This window comes from Pogona vitticeps, chromosome 7 (assembly GCF_051106095.1).
Source record: "Pogona vitticeps strain Pit_001003342236 chromosome 7, PviZW2.1, whole genome shotgun sequence".
In the NCBI taxonomy this organism is placed as follows: Eukaryota; Metazoa; Chordata; class Lepidosauria; order Squamata; family Agamidae; genus Pogona; species Pogona vitticeps.
The window spans coordinates 22,980,132-22,999,602 of NC_135789.1; the positions used below are offsets into that span (position 1 = coordinate 22,980,132).

A 19,471-nucleotide genomic window follows, 5' to 3' on the forward strand; every position below is an offset into this window, starting at 1 on the left:
AGAGAGAGAGAGAGAGAGAGAGAGAGATCCCATTCAGCTCTAGTCGTTTCTAAAGGGCTGATGACGGCACAAGCATCACACCAACCACTTGTGGCACCTGATTTTAAAAAGAATGCAAACCGTGAAAAAGTTTTTCCAAACAAAGCTGCAGATTCCTTAAAAGACTCCATGAGGCTGAATGATGCAGACAGCACCCCTGCCTTTCCATCAGGCTTATCCCTTTCAATTTTTTTACTTTTTATTTTGGAGGTTTTCTTATGGTGCAGGGGAGGAGATTCTGCCCTGGTTTATGAGTCTCCAGCACCCTGAGCCCTTTCCTGCATCATCTTGATGATATTAGCCAGAAGCTTGTTTAGTTATTTAAAATATTTTTAGTCCTCCGTTCTCCTTCAAAAAGAACCCCAGGTGCCTTACATCATTAAAAAGACAATCTTTAAAAGCTAAAAACAGTTGGAATAAAAAAAAATATTTTAAAAAGAATTAAACGAGTATTACATTAAAAAAAACAGTAATAAAATCAATAGTAAAGCACATTTAAAACAGCCAGAGCACAACAATCATTTAAAAAAATCTAGTGAAAAACAAGGTTTTCAGGGCACATTACAGGGTGCAAAAGATAAAAAACAGATAAAAATGCACAGGCAGTCTCAATTTTAAAAAATATGGCTTTAAAATCACCTTTTTCTACTCTTGCTTCATAGAGAAAAGGGCGCCTTAAAAGCTTTGTTGTGAAGTGCCAAAAAATTGAATGTCTGCAAGTTTTCATGTATGTGATAAAGTTTATACTTTATGAGCAGAATAATAAAGAACCATGTGCTGTCAAATGAATTCTAACTTATGTCGACCCTTTTCAGGGTTTTTTAACATAGGGAACACACAAAACTGGTTCACAATTTCCTCTTTCTGGGGGTGCCCTTGGACTACGGTGCCGCTTGCCCCAGGCCACCCAGGCTAACTCTACTCATAGGAGGCACCGTGGAGATTCGAACTCCCAACCAAATGTAAACCACGGAGCTATCCAACCAGCAGTGTATGAGCCTACCCTGTTCAAAAATCTTAAAAGATCACAGAGCTGAAAAAGACTGCCATGCGGTGAGGGTTCGAGTTTAGGCTCCACATTCAATTTCAAGAAACCGGTAGATCTGTGTTGTTTCAAAGCAGGTGTGCGATTTATTGGGGCATTAAACAAGAAACAAGTGTCTGGAAGAGGATGGCAAGTCCTTTCTCCTTCTGCCAACGGGTCCGGAAGGAGCTTCCATTCGTCAAACAGGAATGGGTTTCTATCACTGTTGTTGTCCCATGGTTTCGGGAGATCCGCGGGGACCCAATCCATATGGTTTCCTCGTCCAGGTCGTCATCCGACAGGATCCGTCCATCGGGGTCTTGGTTCTCCCAGGGCCCTCCCTGTAAACTCCTTCTCTTCCTCTCCCTGTCTCTCCATCCCAACCTTTCTCTCCTTTCTCTCTCTCTCCTTGTTCCTTTTCTTCTCTCCATCTCCTCCTCCACTCCCTCGCCTCCGCGTCTCCCCAGTAAGAGAGTCTAGGGGGGAACCTCCGCTCTCCTCCTACAATCTGCCTCCTCTTAACCTCTCCCATAATCCAGTCCAAGGATCCTGCCTCCACACCCATTCCCAACTGGTATGAGTGTGGATGCAGTAACTGCACAAAAGACCAGTTACTACCAAGCGGTGACTGGTCTTTTCTCCTCTCTACCTCTCCGGGCCCTGCTTCAAACGCCACCCTCCTTTTCTCTCTCTTCCCCCATTTTCTCCCTTTCTGTAGGTCTTCTGTCAGCTCCTCTATCCCTGTCTCCTGCTGAGCTACCACTGCAGGTTCTGGTGCTGGTTTTTGGGGGTCCACGTCCTTGTTGAGGAGAGACGGCTCTCCAGTGAGTGGGGTACCCCCTCTCGCCCTCTGTTTCACACATGCCTGACTTCTTGGGGGGCAGGGGGGATTATATATATGTATGTATGTATGTATGTATGTATGTATGTATGTATGTATGTATGTATGTATGTATGTATGTATGTATGTATGTATGTTTTCTTCTCTCTTTTTTTGCAAAAGAACTGCCCTTTTCCTTGGAGCAGGTATTGCTCCATGCTGTTGGGGGGGTGTTAAATTAGGAGGTTGCCCTTTATTAGAGGCATGTTTGAAAGGCTGGCCTGAATCTGCCTGAATCTGGTCCCTCAGGGAGGAGAAAAGAGGCAAAGAGGATCAGCCAGGGATTCTTGTTGCCATGCCAGAAATATATGGCTCACCTGTTTTCCCCCCACTCTAGAGCTAGGGAAAATTTCTGTCCTTGGTTTTCCCCTTTCTGGAAATGGCAATTCCCAGAGCATCCTATCCGATGTCGGGAACTGCTTCTCCCCCCCCCCACCCAAAAAAAGTAAATTTCCAAAGCTCTAGTTCCAGCATCAGAAATATAAGCAAATAGGTCAACAGGGAAGACTTCTCGTCTGCGAGAGGAACAAGCTTCTCCTGTTGAATTGAGACCTAGCGTGGAGGCCACCTCTCCTCCCTCCAGCTTCTCTCCGCCCCTAGCAACCGTCCCTAGCAACGCGGTGCCGCTGAGTTGGGCGGAGCCGCGGGGATTCTTCGGACCACCGTTCGACCCCTCACATCGGATTCTTTCCCTACGCGAGGCCGAGGCTTTGCGGCCTGGTCCGGAAAGGTATGCTGAAGGTGAAAATCCTCTTCGTTGGCCCCAGCGAGGTGAGTCTGAGATGGGACACACGCACACACCTCAGTTTTTCTCATTTCTGGCTACCCTTTAGATCTGACGAAGAGGATTTATCCTGTCTCCCCCGTTAGCAAGCCAAGCGCTGGAACGTTACTACAAACGATGCCTCGCTGGAAAAGTCGAAATAAATAAATAAATAAATACCTAAATAGATCCATAAAAAGCCTCTCAGCAAAGTTGCTACTTCGTGTTCCAGAGGAGGAGACAGAAGGGAGAACTAGTAGCCATCAGACTATTTATACATTTATGTATATAGCCATCCCTTTATTTGTGCATTCATTTGTTTATTGCATGTATTTATCACCAGGATTGCAAAGCGAGTTGCACTAAAATTAAAATAAAGCAGAGGGAGAAGTGGTGCTGGCATGCACAGGAGCTGTAAGTAGGCTGAAGGCATGCTTCCCTGGGCTGATCTCTTCAGATAGTGTGGACTACAACTCCCATCAGTCCCAGCCAGCGGTGCCAGTGGCTGGGAAAGGATGAGAGAGAGTGTGCTAAACATTTCAGGGGAAATGTCCTAGGAATGAAGCATTGCAGATTGGGGCTGATGGGAAATAAGAGTGCACCCCCATCCGTAGGGTCTGCTGGTAAGATCCTGAGCTGGGTGAAAACGAGTTGTAAACATGCACCCCTTAGCCGGCCCCAGCTTTTAAGCACTTTATAAGGCAACTGGGGGAAGATTTTTGGAAAGGGGTGCGGGAGGGGAATAACCTGTGCAAGCATCCACCAGCATTAGAACCCTCCCTTTTCCACAGATATCCTCTCTGTTAGGTGATAGTCATGTTTCTCCAGAAGGAAACATGATACTTGGAGCTGGTGATGGTAAAAGAAGACTCATTGGAAAAGGCAATCATGCTAGGAAAAGCTGAAGGGAGCAGGAAAAGAGGAAGCCTGAATATGAGATGGACTGACTCGGTGACAGAAACCACAGCTCTTCATTTGCAAGAGATGAGCAGGGCTGTTAATGGACAGGACCATTTGGAGGCCACGAATTCAAATAGGGACATGGTGGCGCTATGGGTTAAACCACAGATCCCTCTGTGCTGCAAGGTCGGAAGAACAGCTGTCGTAAGATCGAATCCACGCGATGGAGTGAGCTCCCGTCACTTGTCCCAGCTCCTTGCCAACCTAGCCGTTCAAAAGCACATAAAAAATGTGAGTCGATAAATAGGTACCACCTCGGTGGGAAGGTCACGGCGTTCTGTGTCTAGTCTCGCTGGCCACGTGACCACGGAAACCGTCTTTGGACAAACACTGGCTCTATGGCTTGGAGATGGGGATGAGCACCGCGCCCTAGAGCCGCACATGGCTGACTAAATGTCAAGGGGAACCTTTACCTTTACCTAATTCAAATAGTCACCAACTTGATGGAATATAACAAGCTGCTGTTTGCCGTTAGATTGTTATGGGTTTTATATGTGTGTGTGTGTTTGTGTGTGTGCGTTTAAATGAAAGTAATAAATAAACCAGTCACTCAATTAATTAATGCTTCACTGTAGCTCCCAGCTGCTCAGATAAATGGTAAATCATGCTTCTGTGCTTATTTATGGCAGGCTGGAAAATCTGTTTTAGCGAACTTCTTATCAGAAAGCACGGAGGGGATTGGCACCTACATCCCAACCCAAGGAGTAAGGTATGTGTGTGCTGCCCGGCCGCAATGCCTAGTCAAAAAACAGGCTTTGTTCTATTCCTGTGTAGCACGGCTTGTTAAATGCAAAACCTCACAAGCAGGTGTTTGGTTTTTCTCCCTCTGCAAAGCCATCTGGAACCCTACAAACTCTGAAAAGTACTTCCCCAGGAAATTGTGCATTTCAGCTTTGTAAATGAGCCCAAATAGGCTCTCACAAGCTGGCTGAGTAGCTCTGTAGTTTAGGTCTCTGAGTGCGGAGCCAGAGGTTGGGAGTTCGAATTCTCACTGCGCCTCCTGGGAGAAGAGCCAGCCTGGGTGGCCTTGGGCCAGCTGCCCAGTTCCACAGATTTCCCCCTGGAAGAAGGGAAGGGTAAATCCCTTCTGTGTGTTTTCTACTTGGAAAACCCTAAAAAAAAGATCACCAGAAGTCAGAAATGACTTGACAGCACATGGTTCTTACAATAGCATAACAGCTGGCTGGGTAGCTCCATGGTTTAGGTCTCTGGCTGCAGAACCAGAAGTTGGGAGTTTGATTCCTCACTTCTGGGTACCCTCTGCCTGGAAAACCCGAATAAGTCAGAATTGACTTGAGGGCACATGAATTATTATTATTATTGTCTGTTAATATTGGCCTTAGTTTTCTCTCAAATTCCTTCCATTTCAGAAGTTTGGTTTTTCTCTTTCAGTAAATAAGCTACACGGTATCTTGGAATACCATCAACAAAAATTAGGATATATTGTTTCCACCCACCTATGGAACATTAAGCGGTCCACACAGGTTTGAACTGTTTCGATGTTGCATTTCTTTTGTACCGTATTAATTTGCTCTTATATTCAGTTTATAAACATGGTCTTTCATGGGTGTTTCGACCCCTCCCCAAAAGGCCTCTCTTGGGGTTAGCATCCTCAGTTGGCTTGCTTGAGATGCAAGTCCTTCCTGTTGGAAGCAAGGCTTTCTGCCAAGTAATGAGGTCCCAAACTGTTTAGGGCTTTATAGGTTAGAACCGTCACCTTGAAGCTGGCAAAAGAGGGGCACAGCCGGGGCAATCTGCCTCCAGTGGCAATCGGTGGACGCTATTTGAATGTCCACAGACAGTGTTGGGTCCAGTAGGACATCTGAACTACAAATCCCATTCTTCGCAGCGAGAGTTGCACCCTCTTAGGAGAGGGACATCCGGTCTGCAGACAGCCAGAGCACCCACCTGAAAGACCTCCATCTTGTCCAGGTTCAGCCTCAATCTGTTGCCCCCACCCCCGTCCACTCCAGTACCGCAGCCAGGTCGCACTCAAGGGATGGGACCGCATCCACTGGAGAAGGCTGGAAGGAGAGAGAGAGAGCAGTGTGTCCGTCGGCATATGGGTGACCTCCCCCAGTGGCCTCTGATATTAAGCAGCAACAGGGAGATGCTGAGCCCTTGAGGGACTCTCACAATCGAAAGTCAAAGAGGTGGAGACCGTCTCTTCCAAGTTGCACTCTCTGGGGACGGTCTTCCAGGAAGGACTGGAGCCAGGACCGAGCCGGGTCACCGATCCCCAGTCGAGAGAGCCTCCCCAGGAGGATACCGTGGTCAATAGCATCAAAGACCCTGAGGGTTTGAGAAGGACCAGCAGGGACATTTTACCCCTGTTGGCCTCCCTCAAAGGATCATCGTGCAGGGTGAGCAATACCTCTTGTGCCATGACACAGCCTGATCCTTTGTTGTATTTATACAATATTGTATTGAATACTTGTATTTTTTGCATATATGACATTGTGGTGTTAAAGTTGCTCGTACATACATGTATTTCTTGTATTTTTTGCCTTTATTACGTGGGGATGTTAAAGTTGCTTGTATCTGTATTTCTTTCATTTCAGAATCCTAGAATATGAGAATCCCCAAATTGGTGGAAACGGCAAAGGAGCCAGGTGTCGATTTGAACTGTGGGATTGTGGTGGGGATCAAAAGTAAGTGGGCCTGCCACGTACTTTGCCACCTCTCTCAGCATAGGTTCAGTTCAGATGCCCAACGATGGTTCAAGGAACTTTCCCCGGTGGTTTAAATTATATATCTTTATTTTTATTTAATTCACTTAGTGACCAAAAATACCAATATTTTTAAATGCCACAAAGAGATTCTAAAATGTAACATGTTCACAGCAGTGACTGATTGACTGATTGATTAATTGATTGATTTACTTATTCATTTGACTTATCTCACCCAGCTAGTGATAGTATGATAACCCTCACAGCAGGGTTATCATATTATCCATTCTACTCAATAATTAAATACAGTAGTCATTAATTTAGGGACCTATGGAATAAATGTAAAGAACAGAACTAAAGACACAATATGCAGACGGTGTTGAAAGATGGGCTTTTAAATCAACTCTAGCCAATTTCAATGAGGAAGCTGCATTTGTTTGTTCCTGCATGTCTAGCAAAAATAAAAACAGAAAAGTATTGATCTCTTAAAGAGTAATCAGTTTATTTCAGTGCCAAGGTGCATGAATTTGAATTCAGTTCCTCAGACTTTGCTAACGAAAATGCTCCCTTCAGCTCACTGACCTTCATCTAAACATATCCTTGGTGGCTGAAATCCTGTTGCGCTGTTACCCAAAAGACATAATGTCTAGAACTGAATTGCCCTGAGTTAACAAATCATGCTGCTCATTGTGCAATGGAAATTTTTTAACTTGCATAGCGGCTCAACAAGATTTTGGCCCATCTAGGATGAATAATGACAGCCACTATGTGCGAGTCCTAAATGTTCAAAATTGAACCTGTGAGGTTAGAGATTGGTCAGGCAGCCACCAACACGCAGGGCTCCACCACAGAGTAAAGTCTCTGTTATACCCAGATCTTTATTTCATCCAAAAATGAAACATCAGATGAGGCACAAGTTTGGGGGGCCTCACTGAAGAACGTTCCCCACAGGTATGCAAAAAAAGGTATGCAGTATCGTCCTGTGCCAGAGTAGATAAACAGCAATGATTAAAAAAAAAAATTAAATAACAAAAATTGATTTTTCAAAATGTAAAATAAAAAACCCTATTTTTTTAAAAAATAAATGTTTGGTTTCAATCAGATCCAACTTGATCTGTGCATAAAAATCCAGCTGCAGAACCTCAAACTGGAAGTGCCTTCTGTATTTCCAGCCATGGGGTGTGGCTGTCTTGCTTCCAGATTCGAGACTTGTTGGCCAGCTCTGGTGAAGGATGCTCACGGGGTCGTCGTGGTCTTCAACCCTGGCTTGCCCAGCCACGTGAAGGAAATCGAGATGTGGCATTCATACTTTGTCCAGCAGCAGCAGCTGCTTGAGAGCCAGTGCTTGCTCATTGCCCATCGCAAGCCAGGCAGTGGGGGAGACCCAGAGAACCTCAACTTGCGTAAGGCCATCAAAGTTTTTATTCCTTAACAATGTATTGGGTTGTTTCCTAAGAGGTAACCTTTTTAGTTTGTTTTGGCATGTTGGAGAAGAAGAAAAAAGAATGGACAGGGGAATGGACAATATATTGTGGGATCTTAAAAGATTAAGTTCTGTGTGAGCTGCTGTGGATATACAGTATAGGGTGAATAAAATCAATACTAAAAACACGTTCAATGCAGTTAAGGTACAACAATCCATTTTAAAAACCTCACTCAGGCAAGCCAGTCACTCAGGGAAAGCCTTCCTGAAGAGAAAAGTCTTGGCCTGCTTGCAGAAGGACAGCAAAGACTGGGCCAGCCTGGCCTCCAGTGGGGGGGGGGGGAGTTCCAGAGTCTCTGGGAGCAGCCACAGAGAAGGCCTTGTCCTGTGTCTCCATCAAACACAACTGTAAAGGTAGTGGGATGGAGAAAAGGGCCTCTCCGGATGATCTTAACACTTGAGCAGACTCATGGAGGGAGATGCAGTCCTTTAGTATTAATGATGCATGTGCCTTTGTCCATCCCCCATATTCTCACTGAGTCCTGACCTTGCCATAATGGGGGAAATGTACAAGCACTCCATGAGTCTGTGGCAGTGCATTTTGACCCGCAAAAGGTCACACACAAAAAAAACAAATCTCTTCCTCTTCTAGCCGCCATCGTAGTTTGTCCATTTCTCTCTTGCTTCTTTGACAACACGGGGGGTGTGGCGTGTCTCTCTGAGCAGACCTTCTAATAATGCTTTGCCCCTCTCCATCTTTGAAGCTTCCCCACTCAACAGGTTGCAGCTGATACACTCCAGCCTGGAAGAAGACCCGGAGGACATCCGGATGGAATTTATTAAGTACCTCAAGAACGTTACCAACTTGGTGAACGAGAACAGAGACCGTGAGGAGATGCAGATTATCAAAGACAAGTAGGAGAAAGACAGTAAATAAGACAAGAAGGGGGAAACCCCCACCACCACCCTGATCTCTCTCTTTCTCTGTTTTTTTTTAAAGCATGAACTTAACATACCCACAATTAAACATGACGTTTTAGCCCCGTTTGTCTTTGGAAGATATGAATTGTGGAAGTGGCCGTGTGAGGGGATGCAAGCATTCAAATGTCCTGCATTCTGGGAAAATACCTAAGGACAGGTCTTCTGCAGTCTTAAGACCTCACATAGCTTATGACCCAGTAAGAGCCCCTAAAGGGTCTTCCCCCCTGTCCGGGGTGCTCCACAGGCAGTTCATTCAAGGTGAGACGCCTGCCCTCCCAAGTTTGGTCTTCAGTCCACCACTTGGTGGTGCCGAGCACCAAAATGAAAAGCCATCTCCTTCTGCACTCCTCCTACGCCGCTTACGTTCCTTGCAACGAAGTGGGCAGAGAAGGCTTTGCTTGGCCGTAAGAGCTGTTGTCTCCTATGTGAAGCCCTCTAAGAGCCTCCCATTCAATTCTCCTTTTACATCATTCCATACGCTTGGTCCAGCGGCATCCGTATGCAGAAGGACCCTGATGCTGGGGGCCTTTCTCGTCGATTCCTAGGGGGCAGCAAGAGCTGAAGAAAACCTTCCGGTGAGGGGACTGTAAGAAACGAAAGAAAGCTAAGAAATGGGGAAGTCCACAAAGAGGCCGCCGTGGCCAAAAATATAGCGAAGGCAGCAGACCAAAGACAGTTGCATCGTGGGTGGATGAGAGTAGCTGTTCTAGAGATCAGTGGTTCAGTATCTGCTGATTCACTTATCTACGGAAAAATTCCCCAAAATATCAGTGTATTTAAGCACTTAACTGCCATGGTATGGGAACCCTTGAGAAAGGCTGGGTGGGTGGGAATTTGTACAAAAAGCCAGGAAAGGGCCAAGAAGGCAGGGTGATCTTCTGAGAACCCCAGTGGTGGTTCTAAGGGGACCCTGGATTCTCCGTCACATTGCACAGAGTTGACAGCATGTCATCCTGTGCGCATTTACTGAGATCTCCTGTGCGCATTTACTGAGATCCCACAGAGACTCGGGACCAGCAGCCGGCAGTCTTAATGTCTTCGGCGGCTCTGCTACGAGGCATGCTTTGCTTGGAGTAACTGGGGTGCTGATCTGGAAACGCATCCGATCTCCCTGCTTTGGGGGCCTTTCTCAATCCCTCAGTAGGAACCCCTTCTTGATGGGCCACTGAGCTGTGGCCACTGGTTGGGACCTCCCGAGTCTGCTGAACATTAGAATGAGTTGGAGTCGATGGACGGAGCTTGAGCATCTGCTGGAATCCAGAGGCCAGAGATGCCCCGACCTTTTGGCCAGGAGTTCCAGGGGACGTGGCCTCCTCTGTTTTTTTAATCTGAGAAGCAGCCGTCATCTGGGGACTCCTTGCCGTTCTCCCAGGTCGTAGCTCTGGGACGCCTTTTGAGCCGAGCAAGTGGTTCTCCACGTTTCCATTCTGCTCGGAGGAGAAGGACCCACAGAACATCCCTCTTCTACTCTGTGTCAAGAAGGTCTGCTTGGATCCGGGCCTGTCGTCGGCAGCTGAAGACCTCCTCAAGGGAGTCGCCGACTGTTCCTTCCCCCTGAAACGGAAAGAAGAAGTGAGCATGAAAACACAAACACACAACAAATCCCGCAGAACAACAGCCTCGGTTTACACAAACCTGTTCTTCCCCAGCCTGGTGCCATCTGGGCCTATTGGAATGCCACTCCCATTATCCACACAGCCAGCATGGTTAATGGGAGCTGTAGTCCAACATAAAGGCACCAGAACTGAGAAGGTGGATTTAACCCAGGGTCCCTGATAGGACAGAAAGCTTTCTTGCAATGATCAGGATTGAATTTATTTGGGGTTTTGATGTCCCATCACATGAGCAGGGGGGTTGGACTCGATGGCCTCATAGGACTTTTCCAATTCAATTATTCTATGATTTTAGGCTTGCTCTGACTTGACATGGAGTCATCACTTGCCCCATGAAAGCACAGCATCTTTGACCTTGGGACATCTCTTTTGGGAAGACTTAAACCGGTAGCTCTGGTTGAGTAAGGGATTACCATACTTGCGAAGGCTGTCGACTAGGTGGAACATGTTCAGAAGAGGATGATTTGAAGGAGTAAAACTAGCCTTATGAGGACCAGTCAAGGGAAGAGAAGATGTAGAGATGCAGACATAGTCATCTTTAAATATCTGGAGGGAGCAAGCTGCTCCCGAGAGCAGGACAGGAACCAATGATTTCAACTGACAAGAAAGGAGATTTGGACTAAACATTAGGAGGAAATTCCTGGCAGTAGAAGCTGGTTGATAGTGGAATGGGCTGCCGTGCAAGGTGGTCGACCCTCCTCCATTGAAGAGTTTGCAACCAACCTCTCCAAGATGTTTTAACCTTCTGGATGTCCCGCAGCAGTCAGACGTTGGATCCGATGGAGAACTGGATCTTGTCCAACCCTAGAGTTCCATGATTCAATCCAAGGGGCTCCATGCATCTTGAACATTAAGTTGAGAGAACCCCAGCTGGTGCAGGATGAAACCCAAAGTCCATCTGGTCAACCCAGCAGAGAAGCTCATAAGCCAAGAATGAACCGCCTTCCATGCTTGTTGTTCCCAATTGCTGACATCCAGAGGGTGCCACATCCAAAAAAAACCTGTCAATTTTTGGCCCCCAGATATTCGTGTGGAGTAGTGTTTACAGCCTTGGGCTACCACTTTGGAGAGCTGGGTTCTAATCTGGGTTCTAGAATTATTTTCTGCTCACCTGGGTTCAGAGGGATCTCGGAGGTTGCACTGGCCCTCTGCTCCCCCCAACCGGGGTTGAGCGCTCCGACCCCCTTCCCTTCCTCACCTGTTTTACGAGGGGCTCCAATCCATGGGCTCCTCCTCATCATAGATGGAAGGAGCCCAATCCATGGCCTCCTCGTCCTCGGTGGACGGGCTCCACTCCATTTCTTCAGCTGTCAGAGAAAGAAGTGTACACGTTCTATCAGTGGAAACTTGACTGGATAACTGAACGCCCTATGGCGATCGTTTGGGTCCATGGGATCCTTCCTCCCCCATTCCAGGCTCCCAGGATTGGGACCGTGGATCACGAGGGGGCCCAATGAGTGTGGGGTCTGCCAGCGTGGGGTGGGGGGCCCCACTTGGCCCATTCCCACTCGGGCACCAACACACATGCGTGCCCCCTCCACCCTCGCCCGTGGGGCGGCCAAAGGCAGGGAAGCTCCCTGACCAAGCCTCTAGGGCGCCCCACGGCCCTCCCCTCTGGAACGACAGGGCCGGGAGCCCAGAGCCTTACAGGAACCCACCGAGGCAGGGCCCGAGGAGGCACCCGCCGGGAGACCCATTGCCTCCACCTGCCCCACGGCCCTGGCGGAGGGAGACCACCCCTGACCCCCCTGCCCAAGGCCGTACCTGGAGGAACAGATGGGGCCTGGCTGGAGACGCTGGAAAAGGCCTGAGAGATGGGGGCAGGAGGGATCGAGGCAAAAAAGGCTGGGGCAGGAGGGATCGGGGCGAAAAAGGCTGGGGCAGGAGGGATCGGGGCCTGACGGGCACGGGGAGAACAGAGCGGGGCCGGAGGGGCAGGGGGAGGAGGGAGAGGGGCAGGAGGGATCGGGGCAGGAGAACCAAAGGGAGGAGGAGGCGCCTCCAGGCAACGCTGCAACCTGTGGGAGAAAAGAAGACCCTCAGTGAGCCAGAGGGCAAGTAAAGCCGGAGGGTCCCGTTTCCCGTTTTACAAAGGGAAATTGGAGGATCAATTTGGCAGGGGAGATTTTGTCTCCTGTCCCTAACCAGTCGCCAGAACTTAGAAGAGTTTTTCTGTTTTGCAACTAAAATTATTTCCTCCCATAGGGAATGAGTGTATTCTTTTTTTCTTTTGATAAATTAGATGTTTGTATGCTGCTTTTTGAACCCCAAGCTTCTGTTGGATTTCCTATCTTTGTTTGTTGTTTGATTTTTTTAAACAGGTAATGGAAAGCTGTAAGGACTTTTCTTGCTCCTTGACAATCTTTATGAAACCAGGGTTTGGACTTCCTAAAGGATGTGAATGGGTGGTCTTTAGGTTCAGGTAAATTTATTTTTAATTCCTGTATTAAACTATTATAGATCTTAATGGGGTCAATCTGTAGATTATGATCCTGCTCTTCACATTTATGAATACTGTGATCTTTGACCTCTGTTATTTCTCTAAACCTGGATTGAATTTGTGTGGACCACCTCACTCTATGACTTAATACTTGCGGGCCTTCATAAGAAGGCTGCTCAGTCATAATTTGGGTTGTAAACGAGAATTTAGCCTGAAGCAGTAGGGGGAAATGGTCACTCTCTAAGTAGGGTAACACCTGGAAGCTAGTTGTGAGTGGGATTAGAGAGGCACAAACTAGCATATAATCAATAGTACTAGATCCTTGGCCTGACATATAGGTGAACTCCATTCAAAAGGTACAGATCCAATCTGGTGGCTACTTTGGCCAGATACAATCCTGTAAGGTTTGAGGTTGAGTCTTTAAAAAGCCTTGGGGAAGGGAGAAATTTATAAGAGTTATCCGGATCATTAAAAAACTCCTTGTACTCAAATTCAAGGCTGGCATCATCAGGGCCAAGATGTGCATTAAAATCTCCTAGAAGTATCACCTTTGCTTTTGAGTGATCTACTAATAGGTTTGCTACATATATCTCTAGAGAATTCCAGGCTTCGGTTATTTGTTGTTTTAATGTGAATGGGGGAATATATACATTTATTAAAATTAGACTGTCTTCCCCACTTTTCAGGACTACAGTGGTGCCCCGCAGAGCGACGATAATCCGTGCAGCAAAAATCGCTGCAAAGCGATTTTATCGCTATGCGGTTTTTAAAAGCCCATAGGAATGCATTGAAATCCCTTCAATGTGTTCCTATGGGCTTAAAACTCACCTTTAAGCGAAAATCCTCCATACAGTGGCCATTTTCGCTGCCCGGTAACCGAGGAATCCGTGCGAAAACACAGCGGGCGGCCATTTTTTTTACCCGGCGGCCATTTTGGAACTGCCGATCAACTACCGATCAGCTATGCGATGATCAGTAAACGAAACAGGGTACTGATCATCGCAAAGCGATTTTTTCCTATTCAAAACATCGCAATATGATCGCTTTTGCGATCGCAAAATCTTCATCGCTATGCAGATTCGTCAATAAATGGGGCGCCCGTTAAGCAAGGCACCACTGTACTGCCATAGCCCTTGAGTCGGTGGCCCCTGCACGATGGTCCTGCCACTGAGGAACACATTTGGTGCAGGGGGCGCCACCACCTGCCAACCTGGAATGGTGGTGAAAGGCTGCCCCCAAGTTTTAAATACTTAGGAATATGGGTAACAAAAGATCTTAATCAATTAATCTACAGAAATTATAAAAATCTATTTAAATTCGCAAAAGAAAAAAATGACAAAGTGGGTCAATTTGAATCTATCAATGCTGGGGAGAATTGCTTTGATTAAATCTTATATATTACCAAAATTTCCATTTCTATTTCAAAATATCCCATTACAGCCAGATTAAAAAAAGTAAAACTATGGCAAGGAAAGCTAGAAAATTTTATTGCAGGAAAAGGAAAGAAGATAAGATTTATAAACAGTGTCAAATATAGACATGGTCAAAACGGGGGATTAGGGATACCACAGCTCCAAAAATATTATGAAGCTTTGCAAATAAACCCAATTATTAAACTTATACAAATTGACGAGACTTGTAAAAATTCCGATTTTGTCAAAATGGAAAGTGAAATGAAAACGGACATAGCAAATAAGTATATTTATACTACAAAAAAAAATGGAAAAGGAGAACAAATACAGAACCCATTCATTTCTGAAATATTAAGGATATGGAGAAAACATAGTAAAACATTGCCCCCCCCCCCAGTATCCCCTTTATGTCCCCTCATGGATCACCCAGATTTTAAAGAGAAATATGCACAATTTAAGGAATGGAAGCAAATTGTATATAGAATTAATGACGTATTCAACTCAGGGGAACCACTTATGATCAGGCAAATAGAAGAAAAAATAAAGCAAATAAAAAGCAATTGGCTACAAATAAAACAAATAAGAAGTTTCGGGACTCACTTACAACAAAAAACTGGCCATCTAAGAACATTAACTGAATTTGAACAATATTGTATACAAAAATAAAAAAAAATAAAAAGAGAGGACTAACCTCCCTAATATATAAAAGCATTATTGAGAAAGAATATGGAAAAGGTGGAGGTTTTAAAACAGTGTGGGAAACAAATTTAAATATTAATATACCTGAAGAAATTTGGACAGGAATCTGGAAAAAAATATCCATATACATCTATTTCAGCAAGTGCAAAAGAAATGGTTCTAAAGGTAGTGCATCAATGGCATCTATCCCCTACAAAACTACATAGAATTAATAAAGATATATCTGATAAATGTTGGAGGAACTGCGGACAAAAGGGAACTCTGGAACATATGTGGATCTCTTGCCCCCAAATAGGAACTTTTTGGCTGGAGGTAGTTAAATGGATAGAAACACTGACTAAGCAAAAATAGAGATTAATGAAACATTCACAGGGGGAAATGAGAAACTACAATATAAAGAATTAGTTGCAAATCTTATAGGCACCGCAAGATCTGAAATAGCTAAAAATTGGGGGGAAAGCCCAAGATCTCTCACTGCAAGCATTCACAAGTAAAATATGGTATACATTGCTGATGGAAAAATTACTGTACTAATAAAGTTACAGCACATAGAGCAGTGGTCCTCAACCTTGGGCCTCCAGATGTTCTTGGACTTCAACTCCCAGAAATTCTGGCCAGCAGAGGTGGTGGAGAAGGCTTCTGGGAGTTATAGTCCAAGAACATCTGGAGGCCCAAGGTTGGGGACCACTGACATAGAGGATAAATAAGCCATAGTAAATTCACAAAACATTGGAAGCCATTATTAAAATATGCTGATAAAATAGACTTTGAGACATGTGGTTTGAAAAGAGACTTATACACTGTTGGTCAATATTTCTTTAAAAGGTGATGGGGAAAGGTATATATGTGATTTGGAGAAATGTGGGGGATAGTTTTGTATTTAATATTTGCAATATGGTCAATTGTCTTTTCATTCTTTAGAAATAGATAAATTTTTAAAAAAGAAAAAACAAAGCACAGCATTTACCAAAAAGAAAAAGAAAAAGATAGGGAGCGGAGCTCACTACAGACGCTGCCTTCTCCCTCACCCTCTCCCTTTTTTGCAGGGCCCTTCCTTACCAGATCTGCAGGGGACGGAAGAAAGGCTCTTGATGCCCACAAATAGGGCAGATCCGCATTGCCTGGCCTTCTGGTGGCTGGTCCTGATGGTGGGGCCAGCGGCCCAATCGGCCCAGCGAGGAGGGCTCCTTGGGACCCAGGGCGGCAGCGATGGCCACGCTGGCGCCAGCGGCCACGGTCATCGAGAGGGCCAAGCTGCAGGGCCCCAGCCCGACCAGCATGGAAGAGACTAGGAGTGTCCCAGCGAATGCAAGGGACACTCCCAATGTGACGATGCTCCGCCGTGCCAGGAGCCGGTGGCCCCTGCACGACGGTCCTGCCACTGAGTAAAGTTTTGTTGGGGATGCCAACACCTGCCAATCTGCCATTGTGGCGAAAGGCTTCCCCAAAGTCGCCAGGGGAGGAGGACGAGGGGGAGGAGGAGGAGGTAAAAGAGGGCCAGGAGCAGGGAGAGGAGAAGGAAGAGGAGCAGGATTAGGGGCAGGAGCGGGACCAGGGGCAGGAGCAGAAACCGGAGGAAAACGAGGAGCAGGAACAGGAGAAAAAGCAGGAGCTCAGAGGAAAAGCAGCTGGACGGCAAAGAGGGTCCGGCGACAAAGAGCAGCTAGCAACGGTCCCCTCGGAATCCCCCAGAGAGCTGGCCAATAGGGGCAGGTTGCCAAGCGGAACGCCTCAGACAGCGGGGGTCACCCCGAGCAACGGTGGAACCCCCTGTCCTGGGGGCGGGGCTTCGCTTAGGCCCCGCCCCAGGCTGTGCACACCTGGGTGCTCTCTGGTCCTGCCCCCTGGGAAAGAAGCGTGCCCACCTGGACTAGAGGAGGGAGGTGGGTGTGGCCGACAGGTGGGCCCCTCCCTCGGCTGAACTGAGTTCCTGTGGACGGCAGAGAGAGGCTCCTTGGCTCTGTGGGGTCCATCCTGAGGATGACCCCTGACCTCTGAAGACCTATAAGGCCATAAGGTCGCTGAGGTTTGTGATTTTCTAAAGGGATCTGATCAAGGAATCCCCCATCCTTGCCTCCAGGTTGTTATACTGGCTAGCGATAGCATCTGTTCTTGATTTTTCCTGCTCCAACCCCTGCTTTCTGTGGTTTTCCCACGTCTACCTATTGAAGCGTTCTGTAAAATCCAGAAGCTTGCAGCCTTCGGTTCAGTAGCGGTTGCTACTAAGATTTGCCACTTCTAGAGTTTGGTTCGGTTCAAAAATGAAGAGCTGCCTTGTGCTCGCTTTCCTCTGATTCTTTGAAGGAATTTTTGGAAACATTTCCATGCCAATTTTTCAGGTTTTATGCCATTCTCTCATCAATATTAAGTGGTAATTTGAGGGTTTTTTTAAATTCCAAGGTACAATAACAGAATTGGCCACTAGGGGGAACTAGATTGTTTTATCTCTCCCCCCCCCCTCTGCTACTACAATGCTCCGAGTTAATAAAATGGGGTGCAATGAATGAGTTACTCAACAGGAGTAACCGCAGCAATATGGGAGACGTGGCTACTGGAACATTATCATGAATAAATTTATTTTCAAATGGAATATTCTGAGTTTGGGCTGGCCCTGGTTCATCCCACCTGCACCCTGTTTTGACTCCTCTCAGAAAGCTGGGGAGGGGAGCCGTTTCCAGCCCAGACCACCGCAGGCTTCCTTCACCCATCATTGCAAGGGGGGGCATGGCTGTAATTTACAAGAGGGTGGTGATTGAGCCTTTCCCAGAAAAAAAAAATTGAGCTAGGAAGCTGTAACCGCCACATTATTCTACGTATTCCCCCAGGAAGTCAATGCACTTGTGACATCTGTCCTGCAGCTTCTTAAGTCCCTGCAAATAAAATTCTTCCGACTGCTGGTGTGACCACTCGTTTGAAGCATTAGTTGCCTCCAGAACAATCCCAAATCGTTGTCCCTTTAGGTGTTTTTTTTTTTAAAGTTTGGGGAACAGATAATCGTCAGAGGGAGCCAGATTGGGAGAATAGGGTGGATGGGGCATCCCTTGAAAGCCTTTAGGAGGTCAGTTTTGCCATTGTTTCACCTGCAGTGTGTGACGAGGCGTTGTCATGCAACAGGATGACACCTCTGGAGAGCTTTCCTCGACGTTTTTCCTTAAGGTTTTGCCTCAACCGTCAAGAAAGCACAGTAATATTTTGCATTGGTGGTTGAACCCTGTTGGAGGTTGTCCACCAGCAAAACTCCCTTCTTATCCCAAAAAGCTGTGGCCATTTGCTTCTGCACCGACCTTTGCACTCGGAACTTCTTCGGCCTGGGGGAACCCCTGTGCCTCCATTCCTTAGACTGTCCCTTCGTCTCAGCATCATAACAGTGGATCCATGTCTCATCACCAGTTGCCAGTTTGCCCAGAAACTGTTACTCATTTCTTGCCAAATGTTCCAAAATAGCCACCGAGGACTTCACACGTTTCCTCTTTGGTTCGGTTGTCAAAAGTTTGGGGATCCACTTTGCAGCCAGCTTTCTCATTTCCATGTCGCTGTGGATAATGGCCCCGACTCTCTCACGTGACATTCTCAGATACTGTATACAGCAATACTTTTGGGTGATATTCGGGGGTCCTCCATGATCATGTCATGGATGGCTGTCACATTTGCAGGCACAGAGACAGAAACAGGCCTTCCACTGGGCTTCTCACTTTCAACACCGAAACGGCCAACCCAACGTTTAGCTGTTGCATAGGAAGGGCCACTGTCACCCCTAGTTTGTGACATTTCATCATGGATCTGCTTTGCACCTTTCCCTTGGAGGAACAGGAACTTGATTATGCTCCTGTGCTCTTCCACACTGAACTTTTCTGGAGGTGCTGCCATGTTCACTTTGGACCCGAACATGACGGATATGTTAAAATCATAGGTAGTTGATTTTTGCACCATTGAATACAGACAAATTGGCCAACACACACTGCAATTTATAGCTTCCTAGCTCAATTTCCTCTGGGAGAGGCTCAATACTTATCAGCACCCCCTGGTATGTTTCCCTTCTCTTCCCCACTCAGCGCCTCTCTGATCATCTCCTGGAAGGGTGACCTCATTGAAGAAGGCCGCCCGCCGTCTGGCCTTGATCCCTGTCTGTGCCACCCGGCCTCGTGGGGAGGTGAGCGGCCGGCCGTGGGTTTGTTTCCTGCTTGCTTTCTTTATTCATTTGGGCCAAAAAGGGAAAATGAATCAATCCAGGAAGATCGCAGAAGACAAAGCGTTGCAGAGGCCGGGTGTCGAGTTATTGAAAGCAGTGAAGCCCCCCCCCCCCCCACGGTCACCAGACAGCTGACTTGCCTCCTTGAAAAGGAGATACAGGAGAGAGAGAGAGAGAGAAGCACATTCGGAGCATGGATGCAACCAGCCAGGAAGTTCCCAGCCCATCCAGTCACTCCCGGATGGGGGTCCAAGCAAGCAGCCGGCTCAGCATCCAGCATGCTCCGGGGGTGTGTGTGTGTGAGGGGGGGGGGGAAAGGACATGAATTGGGATTTATTTTCAGCCACTAGGTTCTCCTGGTGGTCCATGGAATTTTATG

At 46.9% G+C, this 19,471-nt stretch overlaps 1 protein-coding gene across 1 annotated transcript; it reads left to right on the forward strand.

Moving 5' to 3' along the window:
- Nucleotides 1–2,539: 2,539 nt before the first annotated feature.
- LOC110088442 (intraflagellar transport protein 22 homolog) lies at nucleotides 2,540–8,805 on the forward strand. Its single transcript, XM_072978317.2, has 5 exons — nucleotides 2,540–2,714; nucleotides 4,296–4,375; nucleotides 6,228–6,317; nucleotides 7,536–7,738; nucleotides 8,523–8,805. The coding sequence occupies exons 1-5, from the start codon at nucleotides 2,676–2,678 to the stop codon at nucleotides 8,675–8,677; spliced, it is 567 nt and encodes a 188-aa protein (XP_072834418.2). The 5' UTR covers nucleotides 2,540–2,675; the 3' UTR covers nucleotides 8,678–8,805.
- The last annotated feature ends 10,666 nt before the right edge of the window (nucleotides 8,806–19,471 follow it).

What these genes read in the sequence shown, in the direction of transcription:
- LOC110088442 (XM_072978317.2), top strand. Translation starts at nt 2,676, where the DNA reads ATGCTGAAGGTGAAAATCCTCTTCGTTGGCCCCAGCGAG. An exon ending in ATCCCAACCCAAGGAGTAAG is followed by an intron (nt 4,376 to 6,227) that starts GTATGTGTGTGC and finishes CTTTCATTTCAG; the next exon opens with AATCCTAGAATATGAGAATC. An exon ending in CCCAGAGAACCTCAACTTGC is followed by an intron (nt 7,739 to 8,522) that starts GTAAGGCCATCA and finishes CCATCTTTGAAG; the next exon opens with CTTCCCCACTCAACAGGTTG.